The sequence below is a fragment of the Haliaeetus leucocephalus genome, unplaced genomic scaffold (assembly GCF_000737465.1).
Source record: "Haliaeetus leucocephalus isolate CR32 unplaced genomic scaffold, Haliaeetus_leucocephalus-4.0 Scaffold295, whole genome shotgun sequence".
Taxonomy (NCBI): domain Eukaryota; kingdom Metazoa; phylum Chordata; class Aves; order Accipitriformes; family Accipitridae; genus Haliaeetus; species Haliaeetus leucocephalus.
Genome location: NW_010972731.1, coordinates 8,304,976 through 8,327,526, shown reverse-complemented (window position 1 = coordinate 8,327,526; position 22,551 = coordinate 8,304,976). Strand labels below are relative to the sequence as shown.

The window sequence follows — 22,551 nt, the reverse complement described above, 5'->3', positions numbered from 1 at the left end:
TCTGGGGAGACCGATAGCAACAATCATGCCAATTCTGGTTAGGAAATAACATCCTGTAGGTCCAGCCTCCCTTCTTTACAGTCAGGTTCATTTTGTAGCCAGCAGCTTACTGGGCTTGATCTTCTGCTCCTTCACAGGCTGATACAAGAGGGGCTGCAATGGGCATCGGCGCATCAGCATTCCTTTTGGTAGGAATTCCTAGTGCTTCAATGCAAAGTCTCTGGTTGCTAGAGCTCCACATGGAAAAAGTTCCCAAATATGATACGCTGAATGAAAAAAAAGGGGCTGACAAGTGAAATCGACCCCCATGATACAGGAAGCTGCTGCAGAAAGCAGAAGAGCTATGGGACAAGAACCTGAAGTCTTCACTAGGAGCCATCACATTGCAAAAGAGAGACAAGCTTGCCCATCTCGGGCGCGTTTCAAACCCGCACATGGCACTGCTCACCTAACATCCAGCACAAGGTGAGAAAAACCAAGCTGACTCAAGGGAATGCCGTTTGCCTGGAGGATGCCATTTTCCAAGGAAAGCCTCACCTCAACCAGCTAGAAGGGTCCCCAGAGAACCACGCGGGACAGTCGAACTTTCTGTGCAAGATATCATCGTTGCCAATCCTACCCCTAGGATAAACTTCCTTCAGTCCACATTTGTGCACATGCTTCAGCTCCTGCCCAGATGAGGGAAGAAATCAAAGATGGCCTGTGAGCAGGTGCATCTGCGCTCCAGGAGGATACTTCGGTTTCACGCATTAAACTCGCTTCCCGGTGCCTGCAAGCATCATTATCCCGGCCGAGAAGGAAACGTACATGTGTTTGGGCCCCAAAACATTAAAGATACCATCAATCACCGATTTCCACTTGCTTGTATAGATCCCCATTTAATGACCTTTCCATGTTTTCCTCTCCCATGCCTGTTACTTATATATCAGTAACCCAGACAGACGAGGGACTCAAGGGGCGGCATCTCTTCTGCAGAGGGCTCTCCCTAAAATAACAGGAGAGTTATTACTCTCCAGATAAAACCAAGAAGCAGCAGAGATAACAGTAACAAAGATGTCTGGTGAGCACGGTTTTCCTTTATATCCAATCTGTCCCATAATTCAGAATATATATTATAAATAAGCAGGAACAGAGCAAAGCTCAGTCAGACTCCCATTTTAAAAGGAAAGCAGGATGCAAACTTGATAATCATAATATAACTTGTTAAGAAAATTAGCTGTGTTTCCCTACATGTGGTGTCATGGACTGTCGATTCTTTCTATAATCAGCATCACAACTGAGAAGCAGCATTTCAGAAGCTGAGAAGCATCAAGACCACAGGAATCAGCCTCCATCCATTGAGGACAAAGGGGCTATACTGACATTTGGTGAAAATATCATAGGTGATATATGGCCCAAATAATACATTCACAATGAGGTTCCTGGCAAAAAAACCAAACAAGCAAAAAAACCCACCCCAAAAAACCCAGAACCTCCCACCCACAACCATGCCCCCCCCAAGCACTGCAGTCAAAGCAAAGTCTAACTTGCATTTAAGGTAACTTGCATCTTGGACTTCACCAGGTCGGAGGATTAACAGGTCACCTCATGGGATCTAATCCGGCAAGACAGGGAACACTCTCAGCTCCTCTCGAATCACTGCACAGGGGTCCTGCAGAGGCTGGGACCCCTCGGGTCACCCACACAGGTCCCCGTGACTGTCGTTAAAGGCCAGCCAGCGCTGTGTTACTGCACTCACTAATCTTTAACAACTTAGACCTTTGCTGCCCTCAAAAAATATAATGAAGAAACCACACAGGCCAGCTACTAAAGTGCTTATCATTCTGTGCTTAAAGGAGAGGACAGGAAATTTAATTTGTAATAAAATGTGGATGGATATTCCTGGCAGGTTAGCAGCCTTCAACTGGGTTCCCTAAACAGTTGCTTAAAATACTTGAAAACTAGTGTGAAAACCATGCCTCAATAGTGGCTGGTGTGTTAAGTTTTAAGCACTGCATTAAATTTGCAGAAATCCTTCCTCAGGCGGAGAGCAGCTGCCCTTGGGACTGTGACCTCCCGCAGCCATCCCACGGCTCGGGGACACGTGGCTCCAGCCAGCTCAAGGGTAGATGTGACGGGGACCTTCTCCAGCCAACTTTGAAAGATCTCTGTTTTAACCAAGTCAACATGACGTCCAAATGAGAAACGGGAAAGCATCAAGAACAACAGACACTTTCTCACAAAAATTTAATACCAAACCCACCCTTACTTTCTCATCCAAAAACCAGAACCATTCTCACTAGTCCAGTAACATGCCCTTAATACCTGTTGGATCAACTGCACGGAGACCCACATCTCATCATCTCTGATGTTCATGTGGACTGCAAATTACCGTCCCCAAGGAGCTCTGCAGGAGACAGCAGCAAGTCAACCGGCCGCCTCGTGCAGAAGTGTCACTGAGCAGTAAGTACCGTCGCAGACCCGTCCCTGATGCCATGAAGACAGTGCCTCTGTGCCCCAGGAGCCTGCAGTGGTGCCAGCCCTGAAGCACCCCGACTGCTTCTCCAGGCTACGGACTCTTGATGCTGCAGCAGAGCCCACGCACAGATTTACAAACTGTCTGTTGGTTTAAGGCAGGCCATTTTCAAGGATTATCTTCCCTTATTCTCCCCCAAAACCATACACTGCACTTCACTTGGCTACCACACTTCCCTTCCGACATTGTTTTCCCATAAACAGCACCAAGCTCCGCAGATGCTCCCACTTCGATTCCTTTCCTATCAGCAGTTTTGCTAAGACCCGTTCCAGCTTTTTTTCTAATAGCAACTTCCCATCTGTCCCAGGAAAAGACTCCAGGAAACAGACTGCAAGAGTCTAAGTAATTCTGCACTTACCTACCTAATCACAACAGCTTGTTTGCCATGAGTGTCCTGACATTGTGTGTTCAGCCCAGCACGAAGATCTTCCCATTAGCTCCATGTGCCGCTCTCATCCTGGGGACTGTCAAACAAGACCCTCTCTCTACAAGTTAGGCTTCCTAAAAGACTGGATTTCTATCATTTAAAGCAAAGTTGCAATTACAGATGCATCCAGTAGCCTCCATCCCAGCGTATGGCAGGAGCAGTGGTGGCAGGATGCTAGAAACCATACCATTCACCTAACTCCAACCGAAAGCCTCATTGCATTTTAAAAGCATTACAAAGATGACTTGTTCCATAAACCCTCACTGAATATTTTCAACCAGCAGTTGCATTAAAATCTATGGGATTATCTACACATGCAGATATCGTATATCTGCATAGAAAGCTGTGCTGGAGTGGACCTTCAGGAGTCATTTTATCCATCTGCATCGCCCTGCAGCAGGACCAGATTTATTTAATTAATAATGAGCAAGAATTGCAGGAATTAATAATGAACAAGAATTGCAGTTTTAGGAAGCTGAGCAAAATCTGGCAATGCTACACAATAGCTATGGCAAAGAAACGAATGCAACATCAAAGAGTGGGTTTTGAAATACCAGTTCCACAAGGCACACGAAAAAGCAAAACCTTCTGCTCTTTCAAGCTGAATTTGCTGAATTGTCATGGGTTGGGAAACCGTCCTTCGAGGCAACAAGCGTACAGCATGCATTTTCCAAGAATATATACTGCAATAACACGTTTGCCACTAACCAAGTTGTCTTGAAAACACGTAACACTAAGGTTAGCACAAAAAAAGTTTGTCTTTATTGTATTTTTTAAGAGCAGAAGGATAATTAAAGCTTATTGGGGTCAACTACGGATTCAAGCACATTAAGAGCTGGGGTGAGAAAAGGATTTTAGAGGAAATGGATACAGGAATGTCCCTCCTGCCTGCAATCTCTTCCTATAGTGATGATCCTTAGCTTAAAGTTTTGGGATATTTTGAAATGTCCAAAATGCGGATCCAGATGACAGGGTAACACCCCTGCCACGCCTTTATTTTAACAAGGATGTGTCAGTTCCTGATGGATTCTTTTACAAGCTACTTGGGAATTTCCACTGGCACCGGGACAGTAATGCAGCAATTGTTCTCTCTAAAAACATGGAGCAGAGAATGACATTTCAGTAAAGCACACACAAAGAAAAAATAACTCAGGGTAAAGCTCCTGGTTCCTGGGAATTACCCACTGGATTCCCATCTTATCGTTAAGCCACAATGCCCAAGTCTCAAACTTCACTTTTATTCCTTTTCAAGAGCCAATCACAAGAGCAGCACCAACATATCAACACAGATATTCTTACTCCTATGTTTGCCCTCCTTAAAATAAACACTAATAGTAAGTTGAAAGATTCTGTGAACCAGAGCATGAAGCATTTCCTGCTACATGCTTCTTCCTTGCAACCAGAAAAATTCCTACACCAGAGGACTCCAATGTGTTGGACCAGGGGGAAGTTTTCTGCTAGGATGAGACACTCCTTTTGCTGTCACCTCAAAACGCACAAAAACGTGAAGTCCCACTTACCGCTCCAAGCATGATCCTGAAAATCAGCCAGCGGAAGCCCCAGATGACAATGCTGGAAGGAGGAGTATGCCGGGGCAGACGGGAGAGGGTCCAGAGCGGGCAGAGGAATATCCCCAGGAATCCCGTTTCCAGGAGCTGTGATTCCCATCCTGTAGTGCCAACACGTGAGAAATGAAAAAGAAAATAGTTATTGTACAAGTCCTATAAGTTATCCTTTCTGAAATTTTGAACACCCAAGAAATAAAAGAAACCTGTAATGCTTTTTAAGTTTAACTTGGGGGAACTTAGGTACCACCTCTGTCCTAATACACACATCACACACACTGGGAATTCAGATGCTTTAAGGTACAGTGTGAATGACGAGCATCTACATTTGGTGCATTGGGCTGTGTTGTTCTTCTCCAAGTGCACACACTGAGACTTTTGTTGTTTACATGGTTATTTTACTCAGCATGAAGCAAGAGAAAAAGTAAGAACTTCTGTGAAGCAAAGGAAAATGTGATTTAAGTGCCCAGGGAACTGGCAAGGTGACTCAGGCACACAACTGATCAGTGCCACTACTGATTCCTGCGGACCATGGACTGACCGAGCGACTGGCACCAGTCCCACTGACTTTACTGGATTCGTGCCAAAATGGGGCAGTCTTCATCTTCAAAAGACAATGATTAAAATCACATTAAGTCTTATTCATCATCAACATTAACGTGCAACCAGAAGCTTTGAATTTTTAATCGTAAAGAAAAATCATAATGAAAAAAGTCCAAATCATCCATCAAGCCAGTTTTACACATTGCTGGCTTTGGCAAAATCACTCTAGACAGAATACCAGTAGAGCTGAGATCAGAGCACAGCCTTGTAACCACACAGGGAACCTGTTACCTGCAATATCGGACGCTTTGGAGAAGGCAGATGATAACCTACTTCATGCAAATCTGCATTTTGCATTTTCTTTTTCCAGCACAGCACAGAGTATAAATATTGAAATGATTATTCTGGAAGAGCCAGAACACAGCAGTTCTGTTTTGACAGGTGAAGTCCAACCTCTATTACTTCTTTAAGTAACAATGTACTGATGCCAAAATTAAGTTATTCCAACTTTGTCCTACCTCCAATTACACACTCTTATTTTCAAGTATTTCTGTGCGATACAATTGCACTCTGAAGTCATTAAAAAAAAAAAAAAAAGTAAAAAAACCCCCAAGACACTAAATGGCACACTAGCAGGGACAATTCTTGAAAACTCAGCAACCTCGTTGGAGCTGTTTAAGATGCTGGTTTTCCCATCTACGTGTCTACTTAAATTAAACCACACAGTGCCCATGGGTCACTTGTAGCCATGTTCCTTCCCAGGAGTCCCCCAGGCACTTTACTAGTTCTTAAATGGCAGTGACAAAAGTTTGGTCCATAACACCTCCCTTCGCCCACCCCAAACAGGCAGGGAAACGCCTGCCAAAGGCATTAATTCCTTCCAGCTCCAGCCTGAGACACCTGATTGCAAACCAGGTTGAGATTTTTCAAACTTGTGATTTGATGTTGTCACACAAGCAAAACTATAATAAATTTGCTTTAAGATATTTTCAGTAGCAGTCATGCAATCTCCTTTTCTTGTCTTAATATGCACAAGGTCCCTTAAATCAAAATGCAGGGTTTTTTCTCAAAAAGATTATTATATGTCAAACAGCTATTAAAGAATCCCCATTCTCCCTCCATACATCCTGTGGTTTCTAGAACAGACACCCCAAGTGCCAAAATTAGCGCTTCTGAGAGAAGCGAAGTATATTGTTATAAAAGCAGCTGCACCAGGAAAGCAATGGCTAATACAAAATGTGAAAGGTTAATTGTTACTAAACCCAGCCACAAATAGCAGTTATGGGTCTAACTGGCACCAAAATGGTAGTATATCTCCTTCATTTCTGCCTGCACAAGAATCCCACTGTTATCAGCGTTTTCATATGTTAATCACTGTGTTCCCCTGCAGACGTATAGGATGCACGCTGGATGGCTGAGCAGGAAGGCGTACGCCTCTACAGCTCCAAACGGCCTTTAGATCCCTACGTATGCATCTCCCTTCGAGAGCAGCGTTGCCTCTCACCAGGCAGCACGCAGTGACCTTTTTTCTTTAATTTTATTTTTAAACCAAACTCCTAGGGAGGCGTTTGCATGCACGGAGGGAAGGGGCACGAAAGGACCGCGCCATCCTGCGTGACACATTTCTTGTGCGTTAAACGGATTATACGAGCACGCATCCAGCACACGGGGAAGCGTGCATGAGCGCGCGTGTGTCCGAAGCGATGCCGAAGCCTTCCCGGTATGCGCTGGCCTCCGAGGATCATGAGTTCAGCCTGCACCTGTGCTTCTTGTTCCAAAGCGACAAGTTTGAATCCTGGCACCACCACCACCCGGCTGCGAGTCCAAGAGCATAATCCGATGCGAACCGTGCCAGCAAGGGGGACAGCTCAGCGCCGCGGCGGGAGGGGAGGACCGGAGTAAACAGTACTGCCAGCTGTTGGGAGAAACCTCTTAAATTACCCACTGCTGACAACGGGGGCTGGCAGCGGGTGCAGCTAAGCCGGCACCAAACAGGGTTTAACTGCAAGTGCAGCCAAGGACAAACTACGGTCACAGCACCGTTTCAGAAGTCTCCGTCTAAACCTTCTCGGCACGCTGCTAAATCCCGTCCAGCTCCGTCTGCTCTGCACCCGTCGACGGCAACGGGCAAATTTGCTGCGCTGTACTTCGCTCTGCTACTGACCTTCATAGCAGATCGCAGCAAGTTCCTGCTAAAAACCAAGTTTAAGATGCAGATATGCATGGAGAGCCTCTGATTTATTAACAACCCTCTTCCTGATGGACTGAGTCTCCACAGCTGGTAACGTGGTCATGCAGATCAATTTTCCGTACTAGCACACATCACCCAAACCGTCACATACCCTGCCCTTAGCGGCAGAAGCTCCTTCTCCAGCCTCCATCCACCTTCCTTCCAGCCCAGGCAGCTCCTCGCCCTGGACCCTTCCCTGCGGCAGCCCTCCCGCTCCCGACCCACTGCCAAAGCTGTCACTGCTTCTCCCTTCCCCATTTAGCATGGATCTCATCCTGACTAACTTGTTAGTCCTCTTACAGGCTTCATCATGTGCCAACAATTAAGCCTTGATGCTTGATCCTACCCATAAGCGATGCAAGCGCTTGTGATGGTAGGATTATCCGATACGTGTGTCATGTTTTCTACTAAAAATTACAGCTAAATCAGGAGACTTTAAAGGACACGAACACGTTGCTGATCATCACAACTGTATCTACAGTACAGCATAAAAGGGGGGAGCTCTGCTCCGTATCGTATTCGCTTTATTGTAAGTTGATATTAGAAAGCAAGATTACAAGATCCATCAACAGAAACCTTGCGTTTAACTGCTGACTTGCAAACAGTTGTTCGTGTCTACCCCTTAAAAGCCTCAGACTCAAAATCCCTTGCAATCTTAGACAGGCTCGAGGCTGTAACCATGTGTCTGCTGAACACTGCTGAAGTTTGAGCTTTGCCACCTTTTAACAGCACTTCTGAGGCTCACAAAGCCCAAACACACTGTGACACCTACAAGGAGTCAACCAAGTCATCGCACCTTGGCAGGGAAAACCTTAGGAACAACTGGTACTTAGCTGACCCGTTCAGCTAAGCAGTAACAGTATTTTTCTCCCTATCACCATCCTCCTTTTCCTGCTATCAAGTGGGCAGTGTTGGTGGGATGTATTTGCTGATGCAGCAGGGCCAGGCAAAAAAGCCCGACACAAACACATCCTCCATCTCCACCAAACATACTGGGAACCACGTACCGAACCCTCCTCCAAGCTGCAGAAATTCCCACCCTCGACATTTTTTAGGACAGTTCTAGCACAGCAAAAACACGGACACGAAGGAAGTCATCTCTGTGACCTGGGGGACCTAGAGGGACAATTAAATGATCCCCCATTTTGGGGCTGTGGGAGGGGAGGGCAAGTGCTGGGCATCGGGAGCTTTAGGAACATCTATCTGTGTGGCAGCCACGGAGCATCGCACAAACAGAGAAACTAGCGGCAACGTGGGAATCAAAGCACAGGTAACGCAGCAAAGATCTCTTGCCTGTAGCAATGCCAGTTTATCACGTACAGTGACATTTCCCAATCCTAGCATTTTTGGAGTGAAACCCATTTTATAAATGGCAGCAAACGCCACGATATTTAGAGGCACCGGGGCTATCTCAGAAAGGCAGCTCCCATCCTCAAAGCGCCAACCAACACATCCTTATTGCCCGGGCTAAATGTCAGGGCTCACCTCCGCCCTGGTCCCTCCGGCCCTGGCGCACACTGATACTGCTGGGAACGAAAGGGTCACGTTGTTGACCCACCTGCTCCTGTTTTCTTCAGTTGGATCTAGTCAAATTTCAGCAGCTGCAGAGCAGCACAAAGCGCCCCATTGTTATCTCCCGCGCAGCCGGAGAGGGAGCCACGGGGTGGTGGTTTTTTTTTTGTTGTTGTTGTTTTTAAAAAAAAAAAAAAATTTGAAATAAAATAAACTGCCAATGGTGGCTGCACTTGCCCCACATGCGTTTCAAATGTTTGTTACGTGCTCCAAACTTGATGCGGCAAAATCCATAGTTTGGCATTTTCTAGAGGTCTCTGCTGGGGCAGGGGAGGAGGAGAAGCGGGGAGGATGTGCCGCAGGGCAGGGAAGACAGGGAAGGGGAGGAAGCAAAAACAAAACCAAAAAGAGCTTTCGCATATCCCTTTTAGGGTTTTCAAATGTTTTTCTTCTTTAAAATTATATAAACCCTCCAATAGTTTAACTTTTCAGCTAGGAAATTCAGCTCAACTTCAAGTGATCTCTAGAGTCAAAAGCCATTTCAGCTTGAAAGAAGAACTGCGAAAGCCGGCACCGTGCGGTCTCACCGCGTCCTTCGGCAGAGACCGTACATGTTGGCAGGAACATCTGCCTACATGCGCTGTAGAAAACATTACTGGTGCGTAACATGTAAAAAAAAAAAAAAAAAAAAGGAGTCATTTTGGTATGAACGGTCTCCAGAAAAGTCCAAAGCAGCCCCATTATGGCTCCCTACAGAAAGTATTATTTCTAATGGAATATAGATTATATAGCATTATATCATTAAGGTTTCCAATTTTCATCTTTATTATTTACCATCAAATACCTGATGAAAAAAACAGCCAAGTTATCGCAGCTTGTCCGTGGCTAGAGAGGAAAGCCAGTACAACCCTCTCTCCTACCCAGCCTTGCACGCTGCACCTCCAGCCTTCCCGCATCCCAAACCAGTCTTCTGTTTGCATGGACAGTCACGGAGAAAGCAATGAGACAGAGAAGGGCAGAAAGCCTTCAGAACTAAATACAAACCAGTCAGGTCCAAAGATAATGAAGTTTCTTATTTTCAATTAATCTAACCTTCTGAGAAAAAAAATCATCTGGTCGAAAACAAAACCCATACCTAGCTATGGTAGAAATAGCTCAGAGAATTTATTTTTATTAATACCCCTTCCTAAAATACGGGATAAGTTGAAACAGCAAACCATCTCTCTTTGTATATACATATTCAGACATAAAATTTATAGAGAGCACGTTTGCATGGCACAGACAAATGCTTCTACAACGTACACGCGTTTTATAGCTTGCTCTCTGCAGCCAGCACACAGAGGAGCTGGGGAGCGGACAGTGCAGCTGTCTCCCTATGAATATTGTGTGTCAGGCTCCCCGGCAGCCAAAGCAAGGGAGATACTCAATACGGACTGACTTATACTGGAATTAGATTAACTGCTCCTGAGCCTCTCCTCCCTACCTCCCTGAAATTTAGTATGATATCATTTCAGCTATAGCGTTAAAACACCTGTTGAAAATAGTATGGGTTACGCTGATGACTACAGGATATTCTGACCAAGGACTTTAGTCTGCAGATACTCATCACAACTACCACGTGCATCAACCGATGCAAATGGACCCGCGTCCGGCAGCGAGCGATACGCTGAGTAATTAGGTGTTTACCTGCCAGTGTGCTCCCATGGGCACTGGGCTGCTCTTCGCTTCTGCACCCGCCGCTCATCCCTATCACCTTCCCCGTCAGGGTCTCTTCCTTCACACTGCCATCCGTAGTCATCTCCCACTTGCAGAAACGCAGATCAAATTAGAAAATGCTCAGAACTGTACTGATATATCAGTACTTTTTTTAATAAGAACATACTGCCTTAAAGGAGAACAGTCAGGTCAAACCTAGCCCTTTTTTCCAGCTATGAAAGATAAATCTCAAAAAAAATCCCCCAAAACCAAACAAAAAAAACCCTCAACCTGCCCATGAAAAATAGAGGTTTCTGCTTTTTCCTCACTTTTTAAATTTTTTTTTAAAAACAAAATACTCTGTAAATCTTTCCAACTTTCATCATTCATAGCAACAACTTCCCCAAAGGAAAGCAAAGCTCCTAACTATCCTAAAAAGAGCTGCATTGTTTTGAAGTGTCTTGCTAACATGTCCTCTAGTAAGTTAAAATACTGCGCCCGCCAGCGAACTACAAATACCTTTTTTATCTCCAGCGTGAAATACTGGCCACACTAAAACCCATGGCAAAATTATCACCAGTTTCAACTGGGTTTGGCTTTCACGCAAGAGTTTCATATGTCTCAGCTACGACCTGTTGAAACATGCTGGTTTTTCCTCTCCGTTGAAGACAAGCGCCAGGGAAGCGAGCTCACCGGCCAGCCCTGAGGCAGGGAAGAGCATCATGGTGCTGAAGATGACACTAAAAACCCAAGTGAGCGGGATCCATCCGCTGCTGCACCATTTCAGGCTTAAGGAGAGCAACAGCTAGATGCAAATGGCTTAGACTACAGAAGAAGGAAACCCTTGGAAAGCAAAGGATGTTCAGTGAATGGCTTTATCTCACTGTGCAGAAGTTCACACCGTGATTGCTCGTGCTCTGCACCCCAGAAGCACTGGACCCACCACAAGGCATCACCAGCAGCTGTCCTTCCCCTGCAACATTGACCCTTTTTGCCTTTTTTCCAGTCATTTTTCCTTTTCCAGAAGGACAACAAACCTATCAGGGGGACAGATTCACTCCCCTCGCTCTCTGGCTTTCCAAATATCAGTAAAAAGTAGAGGCACAAAGAGCACAAGTTTTTGTCAAGTTTTAAAAGTTTCCCAGGGCTCCTGATGGACAGGATTCCTGGTGATTCCTGATGGAAAGACCAGGTCTCTCCGCAGTCACATAGTCAGTCTGTAAACATGAAAACCCTGTTAATAATGTCAGAGAGCAGTTCTGAATCTCCCCCATCAGCAGGCAGAGCACACATGCAAGACTTAACTTTGAAATAATTTAGGTCTTCAATCAGGGGGAAATTTAAGCCCAGGCATTAGCATGGCACACACCATAGGAGCACAGCAAAGCTCTCTTTTCAACGGCTATAAAGCAGAAAGTTTCAACTTTAAGACTTGAAAATACTGCAGAGCAACAAGAATGCTTCATTCTGAAGTCACCCCCAAAAAACCCAAGCACAACAGATGCTGACCTCAGAAGCACATCTGAACTAGGGCAGAGAAAGAAGGAGAGATGCTTAAAAAAGGAAGAAATCGGTCCACCACAGCTCTGAGGAAAAGAAAATGAGGAAAGACAATGATTTATTGCTTCTCAATTCGGTGGTGCCTTTCACTTACAGATCCCAGAACACAGAGAGATGTCTTGCAAGCCGCCTGCCCCACGGGATCTCGAGTCTTTTCAGAGCTATGAAAGCCAAAGCTCAGAGGGCTGAAGGACAGAGTCCCCTTTGGCACCTTGTTCTGGGCAAGAGTAGATAACCCCAACCCTCCCTCCCTCAGGACACGCTGCTGCCATGAACACCAACACGCCCAAGATCTGAACTAGCTTCCCGCAGTTAAACTCTGCCATATCCATTTTCCCAAACCACCACCTCTATTAAATGTTTCAGATTTCTCATCTGCCAAAGAGATAAGAGATTGGTGATACTTCACACTTTTGCAGCCAACGGAATAGTTCTTGATGTTGTTAGAAGATTTGGAAAAATGTTATCAATAACTTTTGTTCTTAAAGTATAAACCACACAAAAAAAAAATTTAGCATAAAAACTTTTAAAAGCTTCCAAGTGCTCTCCAGGGTAGTCATTAGAAACTACTTAGGTAACAGGAGGGTGATAACAGTGAGTTAATGCAGCGTTAAATTAGCCCTCCTTCCATGCAGAACTTTAAGTGACAGAGGAATCAGTTGGGAGGATTTTTATTTTATTTTTTAAATAATGAAGTTAATGGATTTCCTGTTTTTAGCTCTGTGGGCGGCTGTCATTTTGAGGGATCCGTATATACTGTATTTAATTACTCTGTCTTAAAGTAACGAAAATAATTTCATCTGTGTTCGTAAGAACTCGCGGGTGCCAGCACCTCTCAAGCATGGCCATCAAGGCAAGGAGAACACGCAAGCATTGCTGCTTGTCAGTGAGGGGTCTGTTGTCTCTGGAGATGCGTAACCACAGCAGCTTCTGCTTACTCACTGGACTTCTCAACATCTCAAGCCATCCCTCAAAATCTTCACATGGCCAACAGCCACAAGAACCTGTGCCACAACTCTTGGTGAGCTGAGGGCAACGAGCACCAGGAGTGGTTCACAGCCAGGAGGTAACAGTGGTTTCCCAGTGTTCCCCACCATCCTCCTGCAGGCACGGCTGAGGTTGGTGCTGGGCCCCAGGGCAACCCAACAGCAGGTTTAACAGCTCCTCTGGCCTCACCTCTCACAGTGGGGAATCCACCCCATTTCCCCCTAACAGATTACTAGGAGCAGGGTCAATGATGGCCATCAATAAATTTAGACAAAGATCAGCAGGATTTAGGCTGGCCACAAAGATGGGGGGAGAAAAAAAGCTGGGCATCCTGCAACAGTCCACAAACCACGTGCGACACAGAGAACTTCGTAAATGAAATGGGAAGCGACAGAACAGACTGACTGTGAAATGAGATGTCGAACAGAGCCGGGAACAGACGCAGAATGAAAGGAGCGGCCAAGGACAAGTGATGCCACCATGACCAGGCGATACGATTCATTTAGCATTGGTGCTACACGTTGCATTAGGGCACAGCAGCATGTTCCCACTCAATCAATCTCAGCGGAAGAAAAGAAAGCAGCTTTAAAGGCTTGAAACAAAAAAGCCTGAAGGCAGAGAACAATCCCTGGCTGATGGGAGTTGTCGGAGGGAAGCTTTCCCTGCGAAACCGATAACCTGCCTACTACGGAGCTCTGTTTTCCTTTGAAGCAGCTGGCTCTGGTACTACTGGAAGCAAGTCTTGATGGATCACTGGTTTGAATCCAGTATCATGATTCCTCCGTTCCCCGGTGCGGAGGTTCAGGTATACGCTGCACATACCAGCAGAGACCATCTACTGCCAGGTTCCCATGGCACTAGGAAAACAAAAGGGAAAATATGTATCATCACCAAGGAACTCTGGTTCCTGGAACAAATAATTATAACCTGGAAGGGATTTTCTTTCCAATTATCTTCTCTGTGCCGATTGCTTTGAAGTCCATGATATAACTAAAAGCCAGTTACAGTTTTCTGGAGAGTTTTCTTTCTGGAAATCCATGCTGATCAGATGAAAAGAATACACGATGGCACAGCCAAGTGCATAGAGTCAGGAGGTTTTGGCTTAAAAGAAAATAAGCAAAACCAGAACATACCCAAAAGACAAGAAGGGCAGAGACTGGCCCTCACCTACCAAACCAGAACAGTCAAGGTTTGTTCAGGAATTAGTAGTTATTATAGACGTTCCTGCTATGTGACTGCCACAGCCCGAAATCCACTTCATGTAAAAACATCCCATTTGCTCAGCGTGGAGCTGGTCTGTACAGAGCTCTGCAAACACACCGCTCTTCTCTGCAGGGAGGTCTACACAGAAATCCTGCACCGGTGTTTGCAGCACCTTCCCTCCATGAACCTTACGGTGATTCAGCAACTGAAAACTCTCAAAGCCCCTTTACTGCAATGAATGGCCAAGCAAAGCTTCAGGAAGCTGAAGTGGTGGCTCTGAAAGCCTTAGAGAGACGAACCTCAGCTCCCAGCCCTCTTTCACAGGGAAATATATGTTTCCCTCCCAGCATTCATCAAGAGCTGGTATGGGACAGATTGGGTCAGAAGATCAAGTCTACCCCAACATGACCAAGATATACCAGAAGACCATCGCTGTTGCAAGCAACGCACGCTCCCTATCCCAGCTTGCCTCTCCCAGCAGCCCCCCCCTCCGCCAGCACCCCCCACTACTCTGGGGATGGCCCTCTGCTCAGCTTTGGTGGCCACTGCGGTCCATGTGGTCACCGGACATAAACCGCACCAAGAGAAGAGGCAGGGAGAAAACCAGTGGAAATGAGCACAAATGTTAATTTAGGAAATTTAAGGTCGTGCTGGGATCAGCTGGTGGTGACTCTGACACTGCCTTGGGGCTAAAACTCCAGGGAAGGTGATCTTGCAGCTTGGTCCTGCTACAGGTGGACTCGTTCAGAGATGGAACAGGAGCCTCCCAGCATCTGGGAGAAGTGGCACCTTATTCCCACCTGCAAAGCACTCTGAACCTTGGGAGGACACTGCAACCAAGGACATGAGGGTCCTCTGACTGAGAGAAAGACACCAAGGGCTTTGTAAAACAGAGCTGAGCTTGAAATACCACAAAATCTCTTCGGTGCTCGCCTCTTCCAGGTTACATTCCTTCTTACTGTGCTTTTCCTCCTTACTCTCCACCAAGAAAGCCAGCAATTTCCACCTTCTCAAGCAACCTGTTGGACACATTTTATCTGTTCTTTATGGACAGGACCCCTGCAGTACTGTGCCATGTGCCTGCAGAGTTAAATTGCTAAAAACAGGTGTCTGTTGGGTGTTAAATCTATCTTCAGGCTGCTTTGGCAGCTTAAGAAACCATTAGCAGCTGTTAACATGGTTAGCATGGCAACGTTGAGCCTAACAGCTCAACCAGCCTGCTTTCTTCACCATTTCAAAACTATCATTCCCCACTTGTACACTTGAAGCAAGAACAAATTAAAACCAATACCATGAAGGCACCTGGCAAGCTATTTTGCTAGCAGACAGAAAGCGAGTCTTGAAATAAAAAGCATATTAGACAAATTTTTCCTGCCATATCATGTGAGATTCCCATTGCCCTAGAGAGGTCACATTTTAGCCTCATGCGAGCACATGTTTTACCATCAACATTTGCAGATGATAAATACTCACCGAGGGACGACTCCTTCACTGGGCTTCCCCATCAGTTTGAAGTGGACCTCTCATTTAAAATTTTCTCTGCCTCCCTAATTTTGCCTGAACATAATGCCTTTAAAGTACAGCTTGTATACTGAGTAAGGGAAAAAAAAGCTGCATAGTTCATTAACCTCAAGGTAGATATACCCATCCAACACTCCAACAGCTGCAGGATCACAGGAGCGATATCAAAGGTGTAATCTCAAAGGTGATATGTGAGAAGACCACGAGCAGGTTATGGCCAACTTTTAGGTTGAACATGAAAGGTCATCCTGGTGCAGGAGAGGAAATACAGGTCCTGGCACTAAAAAGGAGTGCCAGAGGAGGAGAGCACAACTTTGCATATTAGCTAGCAGACACGGCGCATTGGTTTCCGAAGGGCTGTTCCTACCAGCGTACAGGCTGGAGATGCCAGCCACGGTCCTGGTCCCACCATTCAGCATGACAAACACTCATCCACACACAGTTACACTCAACCCATCGTCAGATGCCTACAGAACACGCACTCCTAATGCCCAGGAGGCATCATCAGCCCCGTGAAGCAGGTACGGAGCAGGAGCCTGGGGAGAGCCAGCGTTCGCACAGCCCAGGTCCCACCGGCCACGCTCACCCAAGGAAACAGCAGCAGTGCTCGAGCCAACAGCTGTCCAGAGGGAGAGAACCATTTCCTTCGGCAGCGGCGAACTCCAAAAACTACTTTAACCCACACGTGGAGCTTTCAGTTACGTTCCTGCACCATCTTTTACACTCAAAACCTTAAAAAAAACCCAAACAAACATAAAAAGCAGGGTACTGTTTGTACAAGACAGCATGAGAAAACCACTACAGTACCTATAATATGAATTTTCTGATTCTAAAAGGGGATTTGCTCTGTCCGGAGTGAAGGCTATTTTTCGGGATTACAATTAAATAAGAAAATTGATATTGCCGTGTCCTTTAGGACATCTCCGTCCCAGCAGAAGTAAACAAGACTCTCCATTCAGCTACATCACTCTGAAGTAACTCAGCTAACTTTAACGAAGCTTCAGTGATGTAAATTTGCTGTAATGCAGGAATGGTTTAATCCAGGCATTTTTCAACATGATGAGCTCAGAAGTGGCCAAAATGACTAACGGGACCTCAACACCCACAGCTTTAACCTCCAAGAACAAAGGAAGAAAGAGGGAGCAGGAGGAAGGAAGACCAAATGCGGACCTCAGGAAATCAAAAAGCCGCTTTCAAAACCCATCTGATTTTAAAAAGATCTGATGGATATGTAGGAGGAAGCAGCAGTTTTTTGGCAATTACGGGACAAATGCCAAAAAGTCAACTGCATTAGGAAGTCTTTCTCTCCCTCCACAGTACAAAGAGATGAACAAACAAGCAGAAATGCTGATGGTCAGAGACCTGAACTATGCACCAAGTCTTCCAAGTCCTGAAATCTCCCTGTTGATACAAAGAAAGAGATGAACTAGATCAGCAATCATTTTATTCAGTGCCTGAACAACTAAACTAACATATAATGCATTGAACATTATAAACAATAAAAGAAATCAGAAATACTTCAACATAATTATTTTCAGCAACAGCAAATGAATCCGTAAGGAACCGTTCGGATGATCAGTTTGCAGGAAACATTAAACCTTCAACACAACTGTCCTACCCTGGCGAATCTGCTGCCACATATCAAGGCGAAATTACCAAAGCAGCAGTAACAAAACCCACCCATTGTAGAAGCTGGTGTTCTTCCCATCATTACTCATTTTGAAAAAAAGCCAAAAGTGTCCTTTGGACACCTTTAAAGCCAATCCGTTAATGGGTGTCAGAGACAGAGAGGGAAGGAGGATGCAGCCAGCACCGCCTGCAGCCAGCCCAGGACGCAGAGCGGCGCTCAGCCACCTCGAACCAAAAGCAGCCATTTCCAGCTTAAACAGGGAAGAGCTAATTAAAATGCTGCAGGCCTGATGTCAAGATTTTGGATGATGACCTCTTCACCCCATTCCCCAGAAACAGTTACAATTATTAAGTAGCATGTCAAAACCATAAAATTTTATCTATTTTTTTTGCCATAAGGCAGCCCCAAACATTGCCCTAATTTTGCCTTTTCTCTTCCTTCTACCACAGAAATTCCCCACCATGATCAAATTACTTGTCAGTCTTCACCAGGATACACTGGGAGGAGAGAGAAATAATTGCAAGAGCCTTAAGATCTCAGGTAATTTCTTTAAGCTCTTTTCTCAGCCTGTCCTAATATTTTACTCCCTCTATGAAATGCAGATGCACAGCAGTCATCCAGAGCAGCTTCCATCCGTGTCAAACACAAGTATACAGAAGCTCGGCTTATGACCTACAAAATAACAGGAGTAAATACCCAATTATAATATGCATCTAAAAAACAAATTTAAACTTTATCTGATAAAAAAAAGGTAAATATAAATCAGGTTTATGTTGAGAAACAGCCAGATGTGGCATTCATTAAGTGTTGCTCTTATTAACATGCCATTCACTGTGTTTCCTCGCCACATGTATAGATATTACTTGTTAAACTTGAAAATCTCAGACACTGGCAAGAGAGCTGGAGACAGACACCCCTATTAAGCTGAACCAGCAGCTGTGAGAATTACTGTGGATTCCATTTTTAGGAATAAGCAAGTTTCAGAGTGGTAACAAAACAAAAAGATAAAGCAACACAAAGCAGGGTTATTTATTTTGACAGCTGTGGTTTAGTTGTTTTAACTGTTCATGATGGTTTTAAAAGAAACTCTGAAATCCACTTTGTAAAAATAAGGAAGCCCCAGTAAGAGCAGCCGGGGCGTGAGTCTGGAGAGGAGACACAGCCGAACCGTGCGTTTTGGGGTTGGGGCTGCAGGAAAAAGCTGGGACACCAGCGAAGGGCTCCGGTGCCCCCCTGGGCTGCCTGGTGGGGTTACGGATGCTCCCGGGAGCCAGGCATCCCCCAATGCACAGCACCCGGTGGGTGCAGGGTCCCTGCCACCTCCCCAAGCACAGGCAGGCAGATGTGACCCTAAGATCCGCTGCCCGACCCCAAAGTCCCCCCAGTTTTGCCAGAGTAGGTGTTAGTGCCTGTAACAGCGGCAACGGGGCATCCTGCTCCCGGCTGGCTCCCATTGCTCAAACCCCTACAGGTGTCACTCGCCCGCCCAAGCGAAGCATCCATAGCAATGACCCAGGTTTGCTTTATCGGTTTAAAATACATACGAACGTGCTTCCCTTCAGCGGAAATTAGCCCTAGCAACACAGAGTATTTAGCATTAATATATCCCAAATATTTAACTCCCCTTTGCCTGAAGGGCATGATAAATTACCATTTCTAGGTCCTTTATTTCCTGTGCCTGAAAACGGGTCTTACCTCGATGCACCTTGAAAAGGTCTTGCCAAAAGCCCAGCGAGGGCGACGGGGGTCTGCAGGGAGGTTGTGCCCGGCGGGGGGGGGCGGCGGCCCCCGGCCATCGGCCCTTGGCTCCCCTGGCCGCTGCTTCTGCAGAAGGGACGCTGGGATGGGGACTGTGCGTGGCAGGACAGGCTCCCACACAAAGATGCAGCCACAAAGGAAAAACATGAGGGAAGAGGAGACGAAAAACTTCCAAAACAAACCCAAAATTTATCACTACAGAAGTAACAAGGAAACTTCCAATGTTGAGGTTTTTTTCTGCATGAGCATGAACTTCTCAGTAACCTTTTTTTCCTTGAAAACATTGAAACTAGAGGAAGACAGACCACTTTATACGTGTTTTCACATACACTTTCTCATTAGGGGGACCTGCACCTTAGCTCTGATATCAACATCCATCAGCAGAAGTTCTGCAGATACCCTAGGACTTCATTAAATAAAAATTAAGAACTACCAGATCAGGTATGTTGTTAACAATACAGCCATGGTTAACTGGCATTAACTGCACATCGTCTATTAGAATGATCACTGTTAATACTGCCTGAAGGAAAACAAGGTTCTTGATTCCTGGAAGTTGTGAGCCACCCTATTTTTTTGGAAAACACTACACATTTGTTTTATGGTTGGGAATGCCAGCTGGGATAAATTACTTTTACTGTGCCTAATCTTCCCCAACACTTGGAAAACAATGTATATTTTTTCTTTGTTTTCTGGCTGTTTTGCAGAGTTGTTGCCTACTAACGAATAGTCAACACCATTACGTGCTAACAAAATGTAAAAGTAAAAATATTCCTCCAAAAACATTTTCCTGAAACTCCCTGAAGAGCCATGCTCAGCTTCCAAGAAGGCAGAATTCAACATCAAACCTGGCAAAAATGGCAACTTAGATGTTATCGTTACACTCATAAAAAACACCCCAAAACTACTATTTAGACCTTCGGCAAAGGTGGGGCCTCAAGTCTTGAACACAGACCTGCTGCTCAGGTATAAACATGAGCAACCCATGGTCGGCATCTATTAGGATTTATAGTGACCACAGTAGATTAAACAGTATTGCAACGTTGCTCCTTAACTCCTCCTGAATCATTGCATGCACAATATTACATGCCTTGTGTTTCCTTTTCCACACTATTTTGTTAAATCCAGCTAAACAGAATTATTCAGGTAAGAAACAATTTGTAACCAGTGATAGTAAAGCAGAATACAATGATTAAAAAAGTAATAACTGCCTGCCTGGGTAAATAGGAGGGTTACTTTACCGAGATACTCAGGAAAGGCAAGCCAAAGGGCTCGGAGACACCATCTAATTGCGAAGGTTGAAGAGCCGCTGTTCAACGGCCTTTGGTAATTCACCTAAACAAGGAGTTTTCCCCCAGTAACTCAGCCCACCCTTACTCTGTCCCCTGGCAGCCCAGGGACACCACTCAACACAGGACGGCTCAGGACCCAGCACCAAGGTGCTCCCACGGTGGCACTGGTCACCTAATCCTGGGACAAATCCTTCCCCCGACGGAGTTATCAGGGAGTTCGGGTGACAGCCCTGCGCCCAGCTCCCTCCCGAGCCCAGGTCCTGGCGTGGGAGGGCTGAGCATCGCTCGCCCCACCAAGCACCGGCGCCTGCAGTGCAGCCCAGGCTGTGCCCCGCAAGCAGAGGAGGGTGGCGGGCACACCCGAGCCCCAAAACCAGCAAGTTCAGTGCCTGAAGACGGTTCTGGGCTAATGCTTCATTCTCCCCTTTTGCTGGCACTCTGCAGGCATTGCCACAGAAACCGCTGCTCTGCCAACCTGTCCTCACCTGTCCCCTCCGACGCAGTTTCCAAGCCAAAATTCATCTGGGACAGAAGCAAATGCTCTTGAGAGACCTGAGCTGTCACACTCAACTGTCAAGAGAATAATTTGATGGGAGAAGTATCAAGGGAGCGATCAAGAAAATCTTGGAAAGGAAATTAAAACAGGTATATGTTCCCAAAATTACAACATCCACTTCAAACTCGTGCTAGCTGAAATCTATATTTACCCAAGGCAAAGTAACTACATAATTGCACTCTGCAGAAATGACTATGCAAGACTAAACACGTGCCGCACACTCTGTGGGAAGTCTCCAGTCTTCCACAGTCTCCTTCAGGCTGTGCCACTGCCTCAGTTTACCACCTCTCCCGCGTCCTTTGGGCTAGGTGGCTTTGCACGGTAATTCAGGTACCACCACACCAGGCACCAAAGCGACACAGACCTGCTCCCGAGGCACCGGCGGTGGCACCGGCGGTCCTGGCAGGTTTCGAACTGCAGGGCTCTTCATTTCTTATTTTCTGCCCCATCCATCAAACCAATTTCCCTTGACAGGGAATTAAGTACACTAACTACTTCTGTCGCAGGGTATTGCAGCCCCTCCAGCTGCAGGGTCTGGACAACTGTTGCAGCATCTATAGGGCCAGAGAGAGCGATGGAGGAATCCTGAAGCTCCTGACACAGCAACATTATGAAGCAACAGCTAATATTTTAAGCCTTGCAATTCTATTTTTATTCATGTCTACATCCCATAGTCAGTACCAAAACACAGCAATAAAGACAACCCTAAATCCAGTCCTGTCTTTCCTCTCCTCTAGCCAGGAGATCATAAAAAACCCAAAACAAAACAAAATACCAACAAAAACAAACAAACAAGAAACCCCACCACTACACTCACAGGATGCAATCTTTAATTTTAAATTGTCCAACACTTCAGCTGGCAATGCTTTTTTTTTTCCAGCAATGCATTTTTAAAATCGTTAGCCCTTTCCCTACTTCCTAGAGCTCTTAACAAACATTTACTACTTATCGCTTCTGCTACAAAATTGAAACCAATTGCAAATTAATTCTTGGAGATGTTTAGAGCAAGAATTTTGCTCTGTTTGTGACCACAGATATTCAGCACAGATTCCTAAGGGTGTAGCACAGCACGAAGGCTGCTCACCCAAACTTTGTCGTGAAGAGAAGCCTGGATGACTATGGCCTAGCCACCACCTGCGGGCTGGCTGGGTTTGCACTTTGGTGTGAAAACCCAGCAGTGCCTAGCAAAGTGGTTTGCAGAGCCAGTTTATCAGCAAAGATGTCCTGACGCTCATGCAACCTCTGGTCACAGTCCTGGTTCAGGTCACCCCAACAAAATAACTCTCTTGCCCCTCTGACAGATCCTGCATCAACAGCTTTCTGAAGAAAGACACGGGGTTGGGCATCCCAGCAAACATCTACCTACAGCAAGTCCAAACGCTGCCCTTCTCCAGCCCAGCTGCAAACGCCGTGAAGCCTTCCTGGTAAAGAAAGGAAGGGAGAAAAAAAGAAGCATGTTTTCCCACAAATATTACCATTCCCCGAGTTCTGCTGAGAAGCTGCCAGTTGGAAGGATTCAGCGGTTTAATGATAACATAACACAGCGTACAGCAAGATTTT

The 22,551-nt window shown here is 45.8% G+C and overlaps 1 protein-coding gene across 1 annotated transcript in view; it reads right to left on the bottom strand.

Moving 5' to 3' along the window:
* Positions 1 to 22,551, bottom strand: part of LMF1 (lipase maturation factor 1) — a 203,670-nt gene that overhangs the window by 139,161 nt on the left and 41,958 nt on the right. The window contains exon 5 of the mRNA XM_010570606.1: positions 4,463 to 4,611. Within this exon, the coding sequence (XP_010568908.1) occupies positions 4,463 to 4,611 (149 nt within the window). The remainder of the gene's footprint in view (positions 1 to 4,462; positions 4,612 to 22,551) is intronic.